We start from the raw sequence: 18498 nt of genomic DNA, 5'->3' as shown, positions 1-18498 counted from the left end.
TGGAGGTCAACTGTGCCTTGTCTGAACATGAGCTTGTAAGGGGTGTGTGTGTGGTTCATGTGTTGCAAGCCAGCATGGAGAGAAGTCCTCTCAGGTTTTATGGCAGGTTTGGACCTGTTCAAAAGCAGAGGCGAACCAGCCACAGGTGTTACACATACCAAGTTGAAGCAATCAACACGTTAGAGAGAAGAGTTAAAATGAAACCTATTTCAATGAAAGCCATGATTTTATTTTTTTCTATGAATCATATAATTTGCATAGGTATGTGGGCTTTTCAATCTCATGCCATTGCAGAATGCTTTTTATCTGAGAATCTTGCACAGATAAAAGTGAAAGGAATCTTTGAGGATTTTTTGTTTGTGTGAGTGTGTGTTTGTGTGTGTTTCCCCTTTACAATAAGTGTGCCAATTTATGAACACAACGTGAATGTGTTTTTCCACCAGGGGCCTGTTGGAACATGCTTGTATTGCAGTCGGGTCATATTTGACAAGGGTATAATTTTCCTCAAAACACAATCTGGAGTTTTGGTGCTTAGAGAGTGGTTTTGATTGTTAAGGTCTCTATACGATTAGATACCTTTCCAAATTTCCTTTATATTGATGTATTGCCATAAGGAATACAATTTGGTACTGTATATATGTGAAAAATGGTTTCGTGCAGCCTTAAGAAAGGCAGATGGGTTAGGACTGTATTCACAATGTGAATGCATGTCAGGGATTTCAGCTCAAGACAAAACCAAGTTCTGCAAGGGACAGAAAAGCCTCGTATCAGATTAAATGCCTCCATACCAGAGAGTCTCACCAGGCATGGGGTAATGTCACAAGAAAAAATAAAAAAATAAAAATTCAACTTTCCCCAAATGGTACAGCAGGATGTTGTTGTCAGTCTACAGCTCCAGTGGAAGTCCCAGTTGTTGTTCTAATTGCAATTTGCACGACATTGGATTGTCTTTGTGCATTTACTGTCTCTTTGCTGTCAGGTGTTGTTAATCCATGTGATGTGCCTCAGTAAATATTGGGTCAGGGCACAGCATTATCTCACTCAAAACTGGTTTTACTGGTACTTTTTTGTTTCATCACTGTTTTCTTGTGTGTTCCTTGCATGCTTGAGCAGAGATAGGAGGACATCTATGTATGTCAAACAGCAGTCTACATTGTGTGTTCTCCCAATCTCCATCCAGTCCACATGCTGCTCAGGATAAAGACCAATATGTCAAGGAAGACTTAAGACTTTATGTTAGCACTCTTTCCTGACTATCCTGATCACAGCTGCTGACTTGTACACATGACCGCAGTGAAAATGTGCTTCTAGAGATAGAGGGATCCTGTGTAAGACCCAACGCATGTATATATGTTCATGCTTCCATGTGGTCATGGGAGAATGCAAATTTCCACCATATCCCCGGCTAAGTTTAATATGCTCCCCGAGAGCAACACTGTGTAATTGATATTCCAGGTTGAATCTAAAAAAAAACTATAATGATCTACACTTTATGGCAGTCCAGAGAGGACTCATCACAATAGTGTTCGTTGTTGTAATATTTAAATAACAATAACTTGTTATTGTCATGTTTTCCTGTCACTCAAACTTAATTTCCCTGGTATCACACCAAAACAAACGTTTCCTTATCATAACGACATATTTTACCACACAAATTATCCTGCCTGTTAAGTTAGCTAAATATTATTATACCAGAAAGCTAAATATAGATATCAAATATCATGCTAGAACACTAGAAAGTAAAGGAATATGACTGGTGCAAATTTATTAACTGTATGCTTTCTCTGGGAAATTGTTTTTATGTTGAGAACGCTTATGATTAGACATGGCATTTATCGCAACATAAAGAAAGTGTGTGCTTGTGTTAAGTCTCTGGGCTGCTGTAATTAATACTTGCATTGGCATGAATTTCTGATTCTGTAGGAATGAGACTTTTGAGTATACTAGACAAATGTGTGTGTGTGTGTGTGTGTGTGTGTTTTATTTATATATATTTAGGTTTTTTGTTTTTTTTGGACGTTCACTCATCTGTGCGGAACCGCCGCCAGGAATAAGGCACTGAGCAGTGACACCAAATGCCTCAAATAAGAAGCGCAGCAGTCGTTCTATGCCGTGTTTAAGTGTATCCCAAGGGGGGCGCCAAACAACGAGGAAACCCTGAAAGGGGGCGGGGCTAGTACTACTGGGGGTCTGCTGATTGGGCTAACTAGTCTATCGCAAGCTAGTTAGCAAAATAGTGATGGGAAGGGTGTCTTGTGGCTATAATAATTAGGCGCCATGGGTTATTCCGTTGGCCATTCGGTTAATTAGCAATTCGGTTATTTCTTTCCACGAGCACCGGTTGTAACCGACTACTTGATTGATGCAATCGCTCGTGCACAGAGGACCCTGAGCGCTTACAAGCTCCATCACCTCTCGACGGTAACACGGCTCACTCGCCGGTAGGTTTGTTTGGCTGCTAACAAGCCCAGCTTGCCAGCTAAGCTAACAAAACTGCTGGAATATAAACAATTAAGGTGATATACTTTAATTGTAAACAGGTTCTGGCTGCACAGGTTGGTAGCCATATGCTGTGCGGTTGTTTCACTTGTGAGAACTGGATAAGAGTCGATCAGCCCAACGTGATGATTGACTGCTAGCCCGTGTTAGCTAGTTAGCGTATCGATGGCGGAAACATGGACGAGATCCAGCGGCACGTTGTGATACGAATTCAGCGATTTATTCTAAGGTAGAGGATTTTTGTTCTAAGCTTCTCCTATTTTAACGCCTATGATGCTCCCAATTGCACGGGGTTGAGTTGCTCCTTCATTGTTTACACTATCGATGTTCTGAGTAATAAATAAGAATTGTCCGTTCTTATTAAGTATACTTATTGGCTGGAATGTAAGCATCAATGTTGATGCCGTACTCATTCCGTGAGTCCTCTGTCCTTTCCAGCAGAGTGCCAGTATGGTAGTTCCAGACAGCACCACTGTGGTCCACCAGCCTGACAACGGCAGCTCCAGTGGCCTCATGGAGATCCCACAACCGGGGTATGAGGAGGAGGAGGAGCAGGACTTGACTGGGGTGGAGCTGGAGGAGGTGCGCAAGCTGCAGGAGCTTGTTCGTCGACTGGAAGTCCAGAACCAGACACTCCGTAACAGAGGAAGCAAGAACATTCTCCATGGAGGAGCCAGCAGCAACAGCAACCTTACAGCTGGCACCAATATCAATGAGAGGCTCTCTTGTGAAGGGGTGAGTCACTCCCACCACAGGTTGGAGCAACGTGTGGAGCCAGGCAGCAGAGACTTTGAGTTGTCTCCTCCACAGGACAGTAGCAGCAGTGGTGAAGATATGTCTCCTCTCCCTGTGGCCAACAGACTAGAGGAGGAAGAGGAGGAGGCAGCTGGAGATGGGGGGCCATGTGGGGGCTTTCTGACCTTGCCTTGCGGTAAAGGATCGGGACAGGCTCAGGGGCAAAGCCAGACACCAGAGAGCCCCTCTCAGGACAGTTATGAGTCAGAGACCCTTGCAGAGAGTGACTCGGGGGTGGACCAGACTGCGCTGGACGAGGTGGATGTCCTAGATCTTGAAGATGAGTGTGCAGAGGTGGATGACGAAGGCAGTTGGTATGTATCATCATTTGTGCAGGTCTCCAATCTCCAGCTGTTCTCTCATAGCCTTCCCTTATCCCCTTGCTTTATTTGTCTGTCAGGCCTGAGTAGATAATGTAAAATAGGTGGAACACATGACATTAGCTGCAATGGACAGAGATGCTGATCAATGGCCAAACATGCCACACTGATGTCACTCCCAGGGTTGCCTGTCACATTTTCATGTTCATACAAAGCTGATGCAGTTAGATGACTCACTTATGGATGCTCAGTTTAACCCCCATTTTTTAAAGTTAATAATTAGCCCCCCCCCCAAGAGATTGTGGATCTAAATTGTAATTTATAAGTAGTATGCTCGGTAATTAGAAAAAGCATGGGAATGTAGATACATATTATAAATATCACAAAGTGGAATCAGTTCATCTGGACACAATTTTTATTGAGAGAGAAACATTTCATCGCTCATCTAAGTGACCTCTTCAACTGACTGCAGGTATCCCCACGCTTATAAACAAAACAGTGGCGTAATGACCGAAGACAGTCAGTTTCATATGCAAATTGTGCTTAGCATTAACTAGAGTTAACTAGTTGAGCATTAATTAGACATTAACTGACTGATCTTTTTCAGTCATTATGCCACTGTATTGTTTATAAGGTTGGGGATACCTGCAGTCAGTTGAGACTGAAGAGGTCACTTAGATGAGTGATGAGACGTTTCTCTTTCAATGAAGATTGTGTCCAGATGAACTGATTAAACCTTCTGTGATTTTCTTGCCTGGATTATTGAACATGCATAAAGACACTTTATAAATACATTTTTAATTTTCTCATTTTGCTCCACATTCTCATTTTTGTGTGTTAAGCTCTGCCTGTCAGTGGCAAGTACTTTGATCACCGACTATGAATGTGTGACAACAGAAGTGGTTAGTGATGGAGAAGGGGAAAAGTGAGATGCTGAAGGGGGGTGCGCACAGCAAAGAAGAGCGTGTTTCTGTTGATGCTTAGAGTAACCAAATAGCTAGTGTGATTTGGTTAGAGAGCTTTGTACATCACTGCTGTGTTGACATGTAAAAACTAGAGTGGGAGTGGGAGGAGCCTCAGTGCCCCCTTCAAGCAAGGCTTGGCACCTACTGACTACAGTAGCTCTTACATTGTGTGATCAACAAACAAAACCTACTACTTGCCTTATAGATTTTAACCATACACACAGTGACAGTCTTATATTCCTGTTGAGCTAAATCTAAACGGAGAATGTGAAAAAGGCATTGGTTGCACTTCCACAGACCAGAAGAAAGAACGCAGTTTAGATTTCAAGCTTCCTTAATAGATTTCCATCAGATTGGTGTGAAATTTCTTTACCATGCCAAGACCTATGTTTTCAAATGTTTGTCCCGTAGCTTCTACAGTTACTGGTTAGCAGTCTGGTCATCTTGTTTTAGGATAAAAGGAGCTTGGCTCATTTGCTGGAATTGAATTAGCTGGATTAAATCTAGTATCTCTCAAAAGGGTCAGTAATAGAAGTTTGCTAATTACACATAATCCATCTTAATTTCATCCCGGCAGCGTCCCAGATCAGCCCGCACGTGTTTGAATTGGTGTATTGTTTACCCTGTTTTTTTTGCATTGCCTGAAACAGGTAGAATATTGTTTTCTTGGTAGCTGCTTTACAGCTTAGCCACTGGGCTTAACGGTCAAACTAGTCATGGTTTATACTCGGTTTCACATCATTAGCTATACCATATGCGCTTCGTCAGGTTATCATAACCGCAACATCGAGTAATCCGCACAGAGGCATAATCTGATCTGCTCAGGGCTGGATACTGCCACATGGCTAAACTGCTTCAGTTGGAATTTAACAGCATGTGATCAGGGGCCCCTCTGTGACCATGGCTGTGATGGTGACGGAAACATTGGCACTGAGAGGAACTTGAGGAAGATGCATGCCACTAGGGCTTAAGTTAAGCAGGACCCCATCTGTCCAAAAGAAGAATGAAACTCAAATGACACACCAAGAACTAGGGATGGGTACCGAAACCTGGTTTTAAACAGGCACAGGTGTTTAATTGTTAAAGACCGTAGTGTTGCTAAACTCCCGACAGTATTGCTGTCAGTATTGGAGAAATTAAGAAAATAAATTTCCTATTTATTTATGCTACATAAATGTTGTCTTGCACCTTTTATCTCACCAACTCCATTTCTAATTCGCAATAAGATTAGGACATTTCTCTATGATGCATTTTCGTTATTCTCAATCCAGAAGAGAGATCTCACTCTTGGAACCTGTTGTATGTGCGAGCCAAGGGGCAGGGCCAGCTCTCTCTGCCTCTCTCCCAGGTGTGTGTGTGTGTGTGTGTGTGTGTGTGTGTGTGTGTGTGTGTGTGTGTGTGTGTGTGTGTGTGTGTGTGTGTGTGTGTGTGTGTGTGTGTGTGTGTGTGTGCGCGTGCGCGCGCTGCTCTTAGTGACAATGGTGGAGAGAGAACTAAACAGTCAAAAGTGGTTATACTTCACTAGAATCAATGCTGACAATGCTCATTGCCATAAGTGCAACAAGCCTTTTGCATTTAAGGGAGGAAACGCAAGCAATCTTTTGAAACATCTAGCGAAACTGCATCAAATACAGGCGGAGAAATGCAGTTTTCGACTGCCTAGCTCATAGTTCATCTCTGGTTGCCCCATCCACCTCGGGTATGTTATATATGCTAGCAGCCTAGAGCCCACACAGAGTTAAGTAAATTATACAAACATGGATTGAAAGTAACACTCTGTCCAGACATGAGAAAATAAAGCAATGTTAATTCTGTTCTTAATTTTTGTTTTTCGCTTAAAAAAATAACAAAAAGAACCAATAAGAGTATCGTTAAAGTACTGGATCCATAAGCGGTCTCAGTAAGAGTAGTAGAAGCATTTAAATCTTAACGATACCCATCCCTACCAAGAACACCATGAGTGTTAATGAGTCGATGACTGATCTCTTAGGCTGCGATTTGTATTTTTTGTTTAGCTTCCTAGTTATCTGAGGTAAGTGATATACTTTCCTCTCTTTAATATATAACAACTTTGTGGAGCAAAAACTGTAAACTTCAAGTTGTCTTCAACCTATTCGATTCCACAAGTTTCCTCACAAGAAAAAACCTTTACTAAACTGACTTTATTTGACTTTTAAAAGTGTCTCTGACTCCCTCCATAGAGTCTGTGCTTGCCAACAGGCTGTGTGACCTGGATATTGCTGCCTCCATTGTTGCTTGTCCCAGTGGGAGATGAATCTTTTTGTGTTTGCCCAATGGGAAGATGAGCACAAGTTGATAAGTCCAAAACCAATCAATACAGATCTTTTTGTGTCCAACTCAAAAGATCAGCCCCTGTGACTATTGTGTGAAAGATTCAAATTAACCAATGTCTGTTTTCTTTCCTTTGGAGCCATATTCTAGCATGGGACAACACAAGACACATCTCCAGAGAAAGAGCTCTCAGATGCAAAGAAAAGCAGAAATCACAAAGATTTCTGCTTTTCACATAGCACTCTGCACCACAGTTATGCATATTGGTTTGATCATTGCATATGGAGGCTGCATAAAAGGCCACCTCAGTGGATGACCCTTAACAGATGTGCTGTCCCTGTTTTTTAAGTCCTGTTACGGCAGTCTGTCATGTTTAAGTGATAGTGGAGCCAAGTGAGAACACTTCTGACTCATGGACCATCCAGAAGATAGAACATAGCCTCACTGCTTCTCCCACTGAGTACATCCTAACCCAGCTCTTACCTGGCTTAGGATGTAATGGAAGCATGATAGAAAACGAAAAGACACGGTAAAGTGGGTCCCATCATAAGGTTAACCTAACTCTCCTTGACTTCCAGAGTCAAATGTGGGAAAATAGATGCTCTTTGGCTGTGATAGGAAGAAGAGCATGTAGGGCGGGATGAACAAAGGGTGGGGTGTTTACTCATCCATTGTTTACTCTATCATTCACGCACCCCAGACTAGACATTTATGAACCTCGGTGTTGGTTTGATGTATTAATTTTACTACTGCACATTTTGTGTTTTTTTTGTGATAATTTTACTGGTGATTCTGCAGTGGATTAAGTGGTGCCGAAGGATAAAGGGTTTCTAGTGTTTCTGACTGATTAGCCTGGTCCTGCTCAATCATTCCTAACTTCAGCAGACCTTCTCACACACTTCATGTTATCAAGCGCATACCTTCTGGGCCAATAAAAAAACAACAACGCCTAATCCTGTCTAGCTTGCTCTTATTTAAATGTTCAGCTCGACTCTTAGTAAAATGTAAATTAGGTTTAAGCTACTTTTCTCTCTCTGCCGCTAATTTCTGTGGCCTCATTCCTGTGCTCATTCATGCTCTTTTCTCTCTCCTCACTTTCAGCTCTTGCTATAACTCTATCTCAACATACAGATTTATTTGTTCTTTTTTCTTCCCTCTGTCCCTATCCTCTTCCTTTCCCTCCATCCCTCCCCTGTTTTCAGGTTGTATGTGTCTCCTAAAAAGCAAGTTGCAGAACCGGGTCCAGACTCTCCACTGAAGTGGTGCCGGAAGGTTCTTGACCATCCCAGCCCAGAGACAGAAGTGGCATGTCGGACATTGATCAGTCGTTTGGACCAGAGTATGCATCCTGACCACATTAACACTGCTCTGTTGTAATCTTTTAAATAAGAATAACCCTACTTTTCTTAACTTTTTACAACAAAAATGCACTCAACATTTGTTGTGCTCTTTATCTTTGCAGGCATAACGCCATTATTTATGCAAACCTTTAACGAACAGCTTTCCCAAAACCTTTCTACTGAGTTTAAAAGATTTCCATGTCTAAATGTCCTCGGTCCCATTTGTTAACACACTGAGAAATACCTAACCTATCTTAAATCACAATCAAGTTCGGATTCGGTGCATTCACTTCAGAGAAACTGTCCACCCTCCTCTGTGGATTTACTGTAGTGTTTATTTACTGCTCACCTCAACAGGGATTGTGTGCATTCATATGAGTCTGTGTTTGTCAATTAACAATGCCTCAGATGGCTTACAGTGAGTGTGTGCGTATCTCTTTGTGTCGACAGAAGTTGTGTTTGATCCAACACACCCTATTCATTATTTATCCTGCTCACGGCTCATACTTCCTGCATGCTGCACAACTGGAACAACAAAGCTATTCACACCAGGGCTGAATAACCAGATGAAGTCATGGGTTGGGTTGGATTACCCTCCCCTGGGTCAGCTCTCCTGTTAAAATGGCACAACACAGCGCAGGTGGAAGACCATGAAACTACCCTATGGCAAAGAGCAAGCTTTAGCCAGACTGAGCAAGCCCCATGTCTGGCCTTATTGCAGATCGAACAGAACAGATATAAATAACATAGGCGTTGATTAAAACTCTATATTTTGTGTTCACTTGTACAAGCAAAACAGAGATCGGGAGAGGCCCAAAATTCTGGTTGTCTGAAATGACTTACTTAAATGTGCAGCTAACCAAAGTTCATCCCCAACTTCTCACTAACACAAGATGAAGTACGGAAGAGCTTATCTACTTATCGCACTGTATGTCACACTGTTTTATTGGTGGTATTGAAGTTATTTGCCATGTTAAACTTTGTCTTTGCTCTTTCCAATTGTGTGTGACCTGTTGAGTTATATATTATTCCAGATGCAATATCTAAAATCTCTTGTCTCCCCTGCTCTCCTTTGCAGCCTCTCGATGGAGAAACATGTACAGCAGTCCCAGCTTGGCAGAGGCTGGCCCAGCAGGCTCTGGCCTGATCTCTCCTGGGTACCACAAATCGACTAACAAATCCCTACTAACCTGTGGCAGCTCAGGTATGGCATGACATTAACACAATGTGCTCTTCAGTTTCTGCTCAGCCCGACTCTTGTATTCGCTGGAGGTATTGTAATGTAGCAGGCAAAGTTCATATATCTGTAATGCAATATGCACTAATCTATCAATATGTCTTCTTAAAGGATCTGAAGAGTACCAATAACAGGTTGGAGGTGACAGTAAAGATACTACGTGACCTTATGTTGTGTGTGTATTACCTAGTTCCTTGAAATGTATTGCATTAATGACATTGGTGTCGTGGTGGTGTGGCGTTGGTTACCACAACTTTGCATCCTTATTACTCAATGCAGTGTGTGGCACTACACTGTGCAACCCAACAAGGCTCATGTTATTGTGCAAACACTGTAAATAACAAATCTTTGCATGAACTTGTAAATGCTTGGCTTGTGGGTGGGTGACCCTTTCTAATCCTGGACCTTTTACATAACCAAAGGCCTCTGGATGTTGCTGTCAGCACCACTTTGACTCAGTCTGAGTGTTGAGCTTGTGTGATAGGCAGACAGGCCTGGCAAGGGGGCTTTACATATAGCTTTTCCTCTGCATAATCAGCAGACAGGTCTTGTATGACTAACGCTGCCTAGACAAAGCTGGGGTGAAGTGAGGATGTCTGGTGTGGAGGAGCATGTCCATCTAAACACAAACTACATCTGAATGTCAGACACTGTCATAGCTAAATCACAGACTCTATTCACATTCATGATTCTCCCTACCTTAATGAGATGGATATAGCTTCTGTGACTAATTAAGTGTGGTCCACATTTGGTTGCTTTTGAGGTGTGTTGTTATTCAGATTTATGCTGTTGCATTTTTCAGGCCTTGCGAGCATGCAGTCGGCTCTGAGCTCCCAGTCTTCCATTGATAGTGAGCTCAGCACATCTGATGACTCCATCTCCATGGGTTACAAGTTGCAGGACCTTACAGATGTTCAAATCATGGCTCGTCTACAGGAAGAGAGTGAGTCAGGGGCCTTATATAGATGGGAGTTCTTTACAGCAGTCAAAATGTCTTTCTAGTGTTAACAGTACAGTAATGTACATGGTAACTAGCTGATAAAGACTCAAACATAATTGGCCTTTAAGTTAACATTTGCTTAAGCCCCAGATAGAATCTGAATAATTTTTACAATATTAAGTGTGACTTTTATCAGGTTCTCTATGTGCTTGCGCATGAATGTGTAAAAGTGTGCATGCAAACATTTACATGCCTCCCTGTGTGTGTCTGTGTGTGTGTGTGTGGGGGGGGTAGAGGGTTTTTTTTTAAAACATGTATGTGTGTAATATATATATATACACTACCGTTCAAAAGTTTGGGATCACCCAAACAATTTTGTGTTTTCCATGAAAGGTCACACTTATTCACCACCATATGTTGTGAAATGAATAGAAAATAGAGTCAAGACATTGACAAGGTTAGAAATAATGATTTGTATTTGAAATAAGATTTTTTTTACATCAAACTTTGCTTTCGTCAAAGAATCCTCCATTTGCAGCAATTACAGCATTGCAGACCTTTGGCATTCTAGCTGTTAATTTGTTGAGGTAATCTGGAGAAATTGCACCCCACGCTTCCAGAAGCAGCTCCCACAAGTTGGATTGGTTGGATGGGCACTTCTTGCGTACCATACGGTCAAGCTGCTCCCACAACAGCTCAATGGGGTTCAGATCTGGTGACTGCGCTGGCCACTCCATTACCGATAGAATACCAGCTGCCTGCTTCTGCTCTAAATAGTTCTTGCACAATTTGGAGGTGTGTTTAGGGTCATTGTCCTGTTGTAGGATGAAATTGGCTCCAATCAAGCGCTGTCCACTGGGTATGGCATGGCATTGCAAAATGGAGTGATAGCCTTCCTTATTCAGAATCCCTTTTACCCTGTACAAATCTCCCACCTTACCAGCACCAAAGCAACCCCAGACCATCACATTACCTCCACCATGCTTAACAGATGGCGTCAGGCATTCTTCCAGCATCTTTTCATTTGTTCTGCGTCTCACAAACGTTCTTCTTTGTGATCCAAACACCTCAAACTTGGATTCATCCGTCCACAACACTTTTTTCCAGTCTTCCTCTGTCCAATGTCTGTGTTCTTTTGCCCATCTTAATCTTTTTCTTTTATTGGTCAGTCTCAGATATGGCTTTTTCTTTGCCACTCTGCCCTGAAGCCCAGAATCCCGCAGCCGCCTCTTCACTGTAGATGTTGACACTGGTGTTTTGCGGGTACTATTTAATGAAGATGCCAGTTGGGGACCTGTGAGGCGTCTGTTTCTCAAACTAGAGACTCTAATGTACTTATCTTCTTGCTCAGTTGTGCAACGCGGCCTCCCACTTCTTTTTCTACTCTGGTTAGAGCCTGTTTGTGCTGTCCTCTGAAGGGAGTAGTACACACCGGTGTAGGAAATCTTCAATTTCTTAGCAATTTCTCGCATGGAATAGCCTTCATTTCTAAGAACAAGAATAGACCGTCGAGTTTCAGATGAAAGTTCTCTTTTTCTGGCAATTTTGAGCGTTTAATTGACCCCACAAATGTGATGCTCCAGAAACTCAATCTGCTCAAAGGAAGGTCAGTTTTGTAGCTTCTGTAACGAGCTAAACTGTTTTCAGATGTGTGAACATGATTGCACAAGGGTTTTCTAATCATCAATTAGCCTTCTGAGCCAATGAGCAAACACATTGTACCATTAGAACACTGGAGTGATAGTTGCTTGAAATGGGCCTCTATACACCTATGTAGATATTGCACCAAAAACCAGACATTTGCAGCTAGAATAGTCATTTACCACATTAGCAATGTATAGAGTGTATTTCTTTAAAGTTAAGACTAGTTTAAAGTTATCTTCATTGAACAGTACAGTGCTTTTCCTTCAAAAATATGGACATTTCAATGTGATCCCAAACTTTTGAACGGTAGTGTGTATATATATATATATATATATATATATAAAACACATGTAAATTTAACTCAATTTATGTGTTTGGTCTCAGGCCTGAGGCAGGACTATGCCTCTAGCTCAGCCTCTGTGTCACGGCGGAGCTCTACAGCCTCTTTACAGTCCCTGCGCAGGGGTGGCACTTACAGTGACCAGGAGTTTGACAGTTACAGTCTTGAGGATGAAGAAGATGAATGCTGCTCCCTGCCCTACCGCCGCCATCGCTTCACCCCCTCCCCTCTTGGTTCACCTCGATGCCTTTCTCCCTCCACCTCCAACCACGGGCAGGAATACAGCAGCCGACTAGGTGCCCCACGCACAAGAACGCCCCGGCGCTCTCTCCAGGGCCCTAGCCCAGAGCTGCTCAAGTTTGCCAAGAGTGAGGGTAAGCATTTAATATTATTCATATTGTGTTGGAACACAAGAGCCATCAGTTTCAACAACTGAGATTACCTTTGCACCAAAACCTTGAAGTTACAATCCTGAAGATTTGCATACAAAAGTATCCTTATTTAACCTTTCTATTGTCAGTATATCTAAACAGTAGCTCATCTAGGAATATCTACATGTTGAATACTTCTCATTTTAATGGTAACTGTTGGGTAAGACTTTCACAGGGATAATAGTATGACTTGTAGTGTTTTATGTGTTCACCTTAGCAGCAAATTGGAAAAAGCAGCAGCGAGTTTGAAGAAGAAACAAAGTTGTGGCTAGCAAGCCAGTATGGCGGTTCAAGCTTGTAGAGAACACTTACCACCAGATACTATAACATCAATATCTAAAACTCCGGTTCAGTGACAGCAGGGAGAGTGCTGACACAAGAGTGCTGGTGAATGTTTCATTTCGAATGGATCTCTGGAATTTGGAGTGGTCATAAACTAGTACTATTAGCAGTATCACTATACGTCAAGTTTATTTGTGTAGCCCAAAATCAGAAAGTTCTCCCAAAGGGCTTTACATCCAGTGCAATATATGAAAATATACATGTCAGTAAATGATTGCTCTTTTGGATTGTAGCTTTAATGATGTTTATTTTTGTACCTGGACTTGGGGTGTATGTGCGGTTCCAGAGGAGTTGAGGCACAGCATGCCTAATCTGGCCCCTCGCACCAGCCTGCGTTCCCTGGAGGCAGTCAGAAACAGCCGCAGCATGGAGGCTAACCTCCAGAGCTCTGGCAATCGCATGTCCCGCCTGACCCACTCCCTCTCCACAGGTAACTCCACCCTCCTCACCTGTCTTTCACCTCATCAGTGCCACGGGTATCATACCATGGTACCTTTACTTTCCTTCAGATAGCCCACGACTACTTCCCCACACCTACCTCACCCACCCATATTTTCTACTGCACTCACAAAAGTCACATCTTTGTGATGTAACCCTGTCATTGGCCCATCTTTTCTCCTGACTAATCATTCTCCCTGTCATACCCCAGACAATGTGAAGGTACACCTTACTGGTCAGATACCCATTTTTGCACCTGCCACATGGATCTCCTTTTACTCTGCTCTATACCTCCCCCTAGTAATCCAATACACCTTTCCCTACCATATATTGGTTTGCCTACAACTCCTTGGTGCCATGAAATAGGTTTTGACCATGAGTACATCAGTAATTCACGATGTTTTTCTAATGTATGTATGTATGTATGTATGTTGGACGTTTTTCATGCTATTATTTTCCCTCCAAATATTTAAAATTTTAAAAGCTTGCTAATATCTTATTCTACCACCATGCCTTTCATGGCTTCAAGGTATGGGTTGCAGTAGGTTGCGTAGCAATGGCCAGTCTCCTCTCTCCCTCCGGGCTCCAGTGAAAGCCACAAGCCCCGTGGGTTCAATGGCAGCAGCTCGACAGCCAACCAGAGGACTGCCTGTTGTCCAAGCAGCGCCATCTGGGGGGGTCCGCAGGGTCCAGTCCCCAGGACCTGGAAACGGGGGAGCGTACCTACCTGGAAGAGCTTCGACTGGGGCAGGGAGGCAGGCAGTGGGCCGAGGACAGGCTACACCAACAGCATCCACCAGGAGTAGGCTGTCACAACCCTCCAGAAGGTGAGTGCTTAAAATTGATGCCATTAAGAGATGTAGGGAAATTGTGCGACATATTGCATATATCCTGTTACCAACAGTTTGTGGCTGTATTGCTTCATGGATCACTTTATAGCAACATGATGGTGCTGTTGAGATAATATCAAATGAGTACGACCCAGAGATTGACTTTAATCGCCTTCATTGGTACGTCACAGAAGGTTGAATCAGTTCATCTGGACACAATGTTTATTGAGAGAAACCTCTTTATGTATGCTCAATAATCCAGGTAAGAAAATCAGAAGTTGGTTCACCCCAGGGGTCGGGTCCCCTAGCACAAACGGAGCAATATAGTGTTCACTGTTAAGTGCCAGGAGGATTGCCGTGACTTTTACATCGGGGAAAGTAAACAGACACTGGCCAAGAGAATGGCACAACACAGGAAAGCTAACATGTCAGGCCAGGACTACGCAGTCTATACCCATCTACAGGCCAGTGGCCACTCTTTCAAGGATGAGGATGTGCACATCCTTGATAGTGAGGAACACTGGTTTGAACAGGGAGTCATAGAGGCCGTCTATGTGAAGAGGGAACGACCATCCCTGAACCAAAGAGTACATCTGTCACCATCTTACAGTGCTGTGATTGCAACCATTCCCCAGTCCTCTGTGAATAGTACACATGGCCATTGTAACATTAGTTAATATCATCTTTGATGATATTGAAAGAAACTCAAAGAAAGTTGAATTGGTTCGTCTGGATACAATTTTTATTGACAGATAAATTTCATCACTCATCTAAGTGACCTCTTCAGTCTAAACTGACTGCAGGTATCCCCACCCTTATAAACAATACCGTTGCATAATGACCAAAACAAACGATAATTTTCATATGTAAATTGATCATTAACTAGAGTTTCAATGGCCATATGTACTATTCACAGAGGATTGGGAATAGTTGCAATCACAGCACTGTAAAATGGTGACAGGCGTACTCTTAGGCACCCCCCTCAGTTCAGGGATGGTTGTTCCCTCTTCACATAGAGGGGCTCTTTGACTTCCCGTTCAAACCAGCGTTCCTCCCTATCAAGGAGGTGCACATCCTCATCCTTGTAAGAGTGGCCGCTGGCCTGAAGATGGATGTAGACTGCAGAGTCCTGGCCAGGCACATTGGCTCTTCTGCGTTATGCCATCCTCTTGGCCAGCGTCTGTTTGGTTTCCCCAATGTACAAGTCACGGCAATCCACCCGGCACTTAACACCGTACACTATATTGCTCTGTTTGTGCCAGGGGACCTGATCTTTGCAGTGAACCAACTTCTTATTTTCTTACCTGGATTATTGAGCATGCATAAAGATGTTTCTCTCAAAAAACATTGTGTCAAGATGAACTGATTCAACCTTCTGTGACATACCAATGAAGGCGAAGCGTGTTTGGGGGTTTGAAAGCAGCTGAGATGCTTAACCAGGGCCTGTTTAATGTGGGCTTTCTCCCCTTCCCCGGCCGCTGTGTCAGTGGGAACATTGTCAGCTCGGTCATACAGTGCCTGATGACTCCTAGTTTGTGCTCCAGTAGAGGACGAGAGTCAAACTTTGAATACTGATCAGTATACATTGGTTTACGGTAAACATCAATACTCAAATGTCCCCCATCACCAATTATAATTGCAGTCTGAGAAGGCTAACCTGTAATTTTTCACATCCTCCCTGTTGAACTTGATGTGATTGTCCACAGAGTTAATGTGGTCGGTGAAATGTGGTGTGTCCTGGGATTTAAAATGTCTTTATGCATACTCAATAATCCAGGTAAGAAAATCAGAGAAATGTGAATCAGTTCATCTGGACACGAGAGAAATGTTTCATCACTCATCTAAGTGACCTCTTCAGTATCAATTGACTGCAGGTATCCCCACCCTTATACACAATACAGTGGCATAACGACCAAAAACAAAAGCAGTTTCATATGCAAATTGCCAAGACCATTAACTAGAGTTCCAATGGCAATGTGTACTATTCACAGAGAATTTGGGAATGGTTGCAATTTTACAACGCTGTGATTGCAACCATTCCCCAACCGTTTCCCTCTGAAACATTTCTCTTTCAATAAATGTTGTGTCCAGATGAACTGATTCAACTTTCTCCGAGGTCCTGAGATTTTTATTTTTTTTGGGGGGGGGGGGGGGGGGATTTTCTCCCCAATTGTACCCGGCCAATTACCCCTCTCTTCCGAGCTGTCCTGGGAGCTGCTCCACCCCCTCGGCCAATCCAGGGAGGGCTGCAGACTTCCACGTTTCTTCCGATACATGTGGAGTCGCCAGCCGCTTCTTTTCACCTGACAGCGAGGAGTTTCGCCAGGGGGACGTAGCGCGTGGGAGGATCACACTATTCCCCCCAGTTCCCCCTCCCTGAACAGACAGACCAGAGGAGGTGCTAGTGCAGCGTCCAGGACACATACCCACATCCAGCTTCCCACCTGCAGACATGGTCAATTATGTCTGTAGAGATGCCTGACCAAGCTGGAGGTAACACCGAACCCCGTGTTGGTTGGTTTTGCAATTTAATACGAACTACCCCACTGCTTCATCAACAGGAACGCATGTGACGAGAGACATATCATTGTAAGAGACCATTGTTTTCATCTGGTTTGAACGGAGAGTCAAAGAGGCCATCTGTGTGAAGAGGGAACGACCATCCCTGAACCGGCTAAGAGTACATCTGTCGCCATCTTACACTGCTGTGATTGCAACTATTCCCCAGTCATTTGTGAATAGTACACATGACCATTGTAACTCTAGGTGATGGTCATGGTAATGTGCATATGAAACCGATCGTTTTCGGTCATTATGCCACTGTATTGTTTATTAGGGTGGGGATACCTGCAGTCAGTTGAGAATGAAGAGGTCACTTAGATGATTGGTGAAACGTTTCTCTCAATAAACGTTGTGTCCAGATGAACTGATTCAACTTTCTGTGATTTCTTTACCTTGATTACTGAGCATGCATAAAGTCTTCGTTGGTACAGCTACTCGTAACTATATAAACAAACATCACCTTATTTTAATTCTTGCACCTTCTTATATATTGGCAGGTCACTGGGCATGACGAAAATTACAGATGAATCTTGGAAAGATGGCTGTTACTAAGTCTTGATGGTGCTGGAGGATATCAATGCTGAAACCATCACCTCTCTCCTTTTACCTCACATAGTACAAAGACCACAACCATGGTTCTCAAATTTACTGTACTGCCTCTCAATCTTTCCCTTGTGAGTGGAGCACTGGGCTGCGCTGAACCTGTAGATAAGAAGAATCGCTTACCCTAGCATGAAAACACTCTCATCTTACAGACACAAAAAGAGAGGGACTTGAGGACAGACAAAAAGGCACACGTACATGCCCCACTTGCTGTATGGACCAATTCAGAGCTTCCATATTTGTTTGTGTCAGTTTTTTTATTGTAATTACAAGAGACTGCTGATAGAATAAGGATTGCAATTGGTTGTCAATGTAGTTGAAATTAAGATTTGATTTGTTTGTTCTTTTTTTCTGTGAATTCCTACTAGATGGAGATATGAGTGTTGCATGCTTGGTTTCCTTCCTCTTCTCTATGCTCCTGTATAGTGTTTTAAATAAGATGTAATGCAATCTGTTGTATCTTCCAAACCTCCCACGTTGATCTATGGGTGAATTTATGAACATTTCAGTGGTTTGCTAATTTCTCTCAAAATTGGTGTTGTACTTGTCACGCTGTTTGCTGACACAGCAATGCAACTTCTTTAGACAACACTGCCCTTAAAAATACAAGAAACATGTTGGAGGGTGGGGGGATTATTTGTGCCAATGTGCATTTCAGCTGCAGCACTCTTTTTAATTCCAGGAGAATTTTACTGTAAGGTACTGAATTTTTACTTCATATCTATAACAGGATTTGAGTGTTTGCTTTTGGGTACCACTGTTATAAAGACAATGTTTATGCACGAAGGCCTTGTGCCTTACAGACTGCTATGCACACTCTTGCAGAGTGCCTCTGAGAATTAGGAGCCGTTTAAAAATTTAATAAAGTCTACCCATAACCAGTAATTATGTCTTAATTGCTTTTCATTCAGAGTATATAG

General features: G+C 42.9%; 1 protein-coding gene across 1 annotated transcript; it reads left to right on the top strand.

Annotated features, from left to right (window-relative positions):
* The first annotated feature begins 2248 nt into the window (after positions 1–2248).
* Positions 2249–18457, top strand: zgc:66447 (SLAIN motif-containing protein-like). Its single transcript, XM_056282383.1, has 9 exons — positions 2249–2728; positions 2938–3608; positions 8074–8210; positions 9290–9415; positions 10251–10391; positions 12417–12746; positions 13432–13575; positions 14113–14410; positions 17473–18457. The coding sequence occupies exons 2-9, from the start codon at positions 2950–2952 to the stop codon at positions 17525–17527; spliced, it is 1890 nt and encodes a 629-aa protein (XP_056138358.1). The 5' UTR covers positions 2249–2728; positions 2938–2949; the 3' UTR covers positions 17528–18457.
* The last annotated feature ends 41 nt before the right edge of the window (positions 18458–18498 follow it).

This window comes from Lampris incognitus, chromosome 1, assembly GCF_029633865.1.
Source record: "Lampris incognitus isolate fLamInc1 chromosome 1, fLamInc1.hap2, whole genome shotgun sequence".
Classification (NCBI taxonomy): domain Eukaryota; kingdom Metazoa; phylum Chordata; class Actinopteri; order Lampriformes; family Lampridae; genus Lampris; species Lampris incognitus.
This window is presented reverse-complemented; position numbering and strand designations above follow the sequence as displayed.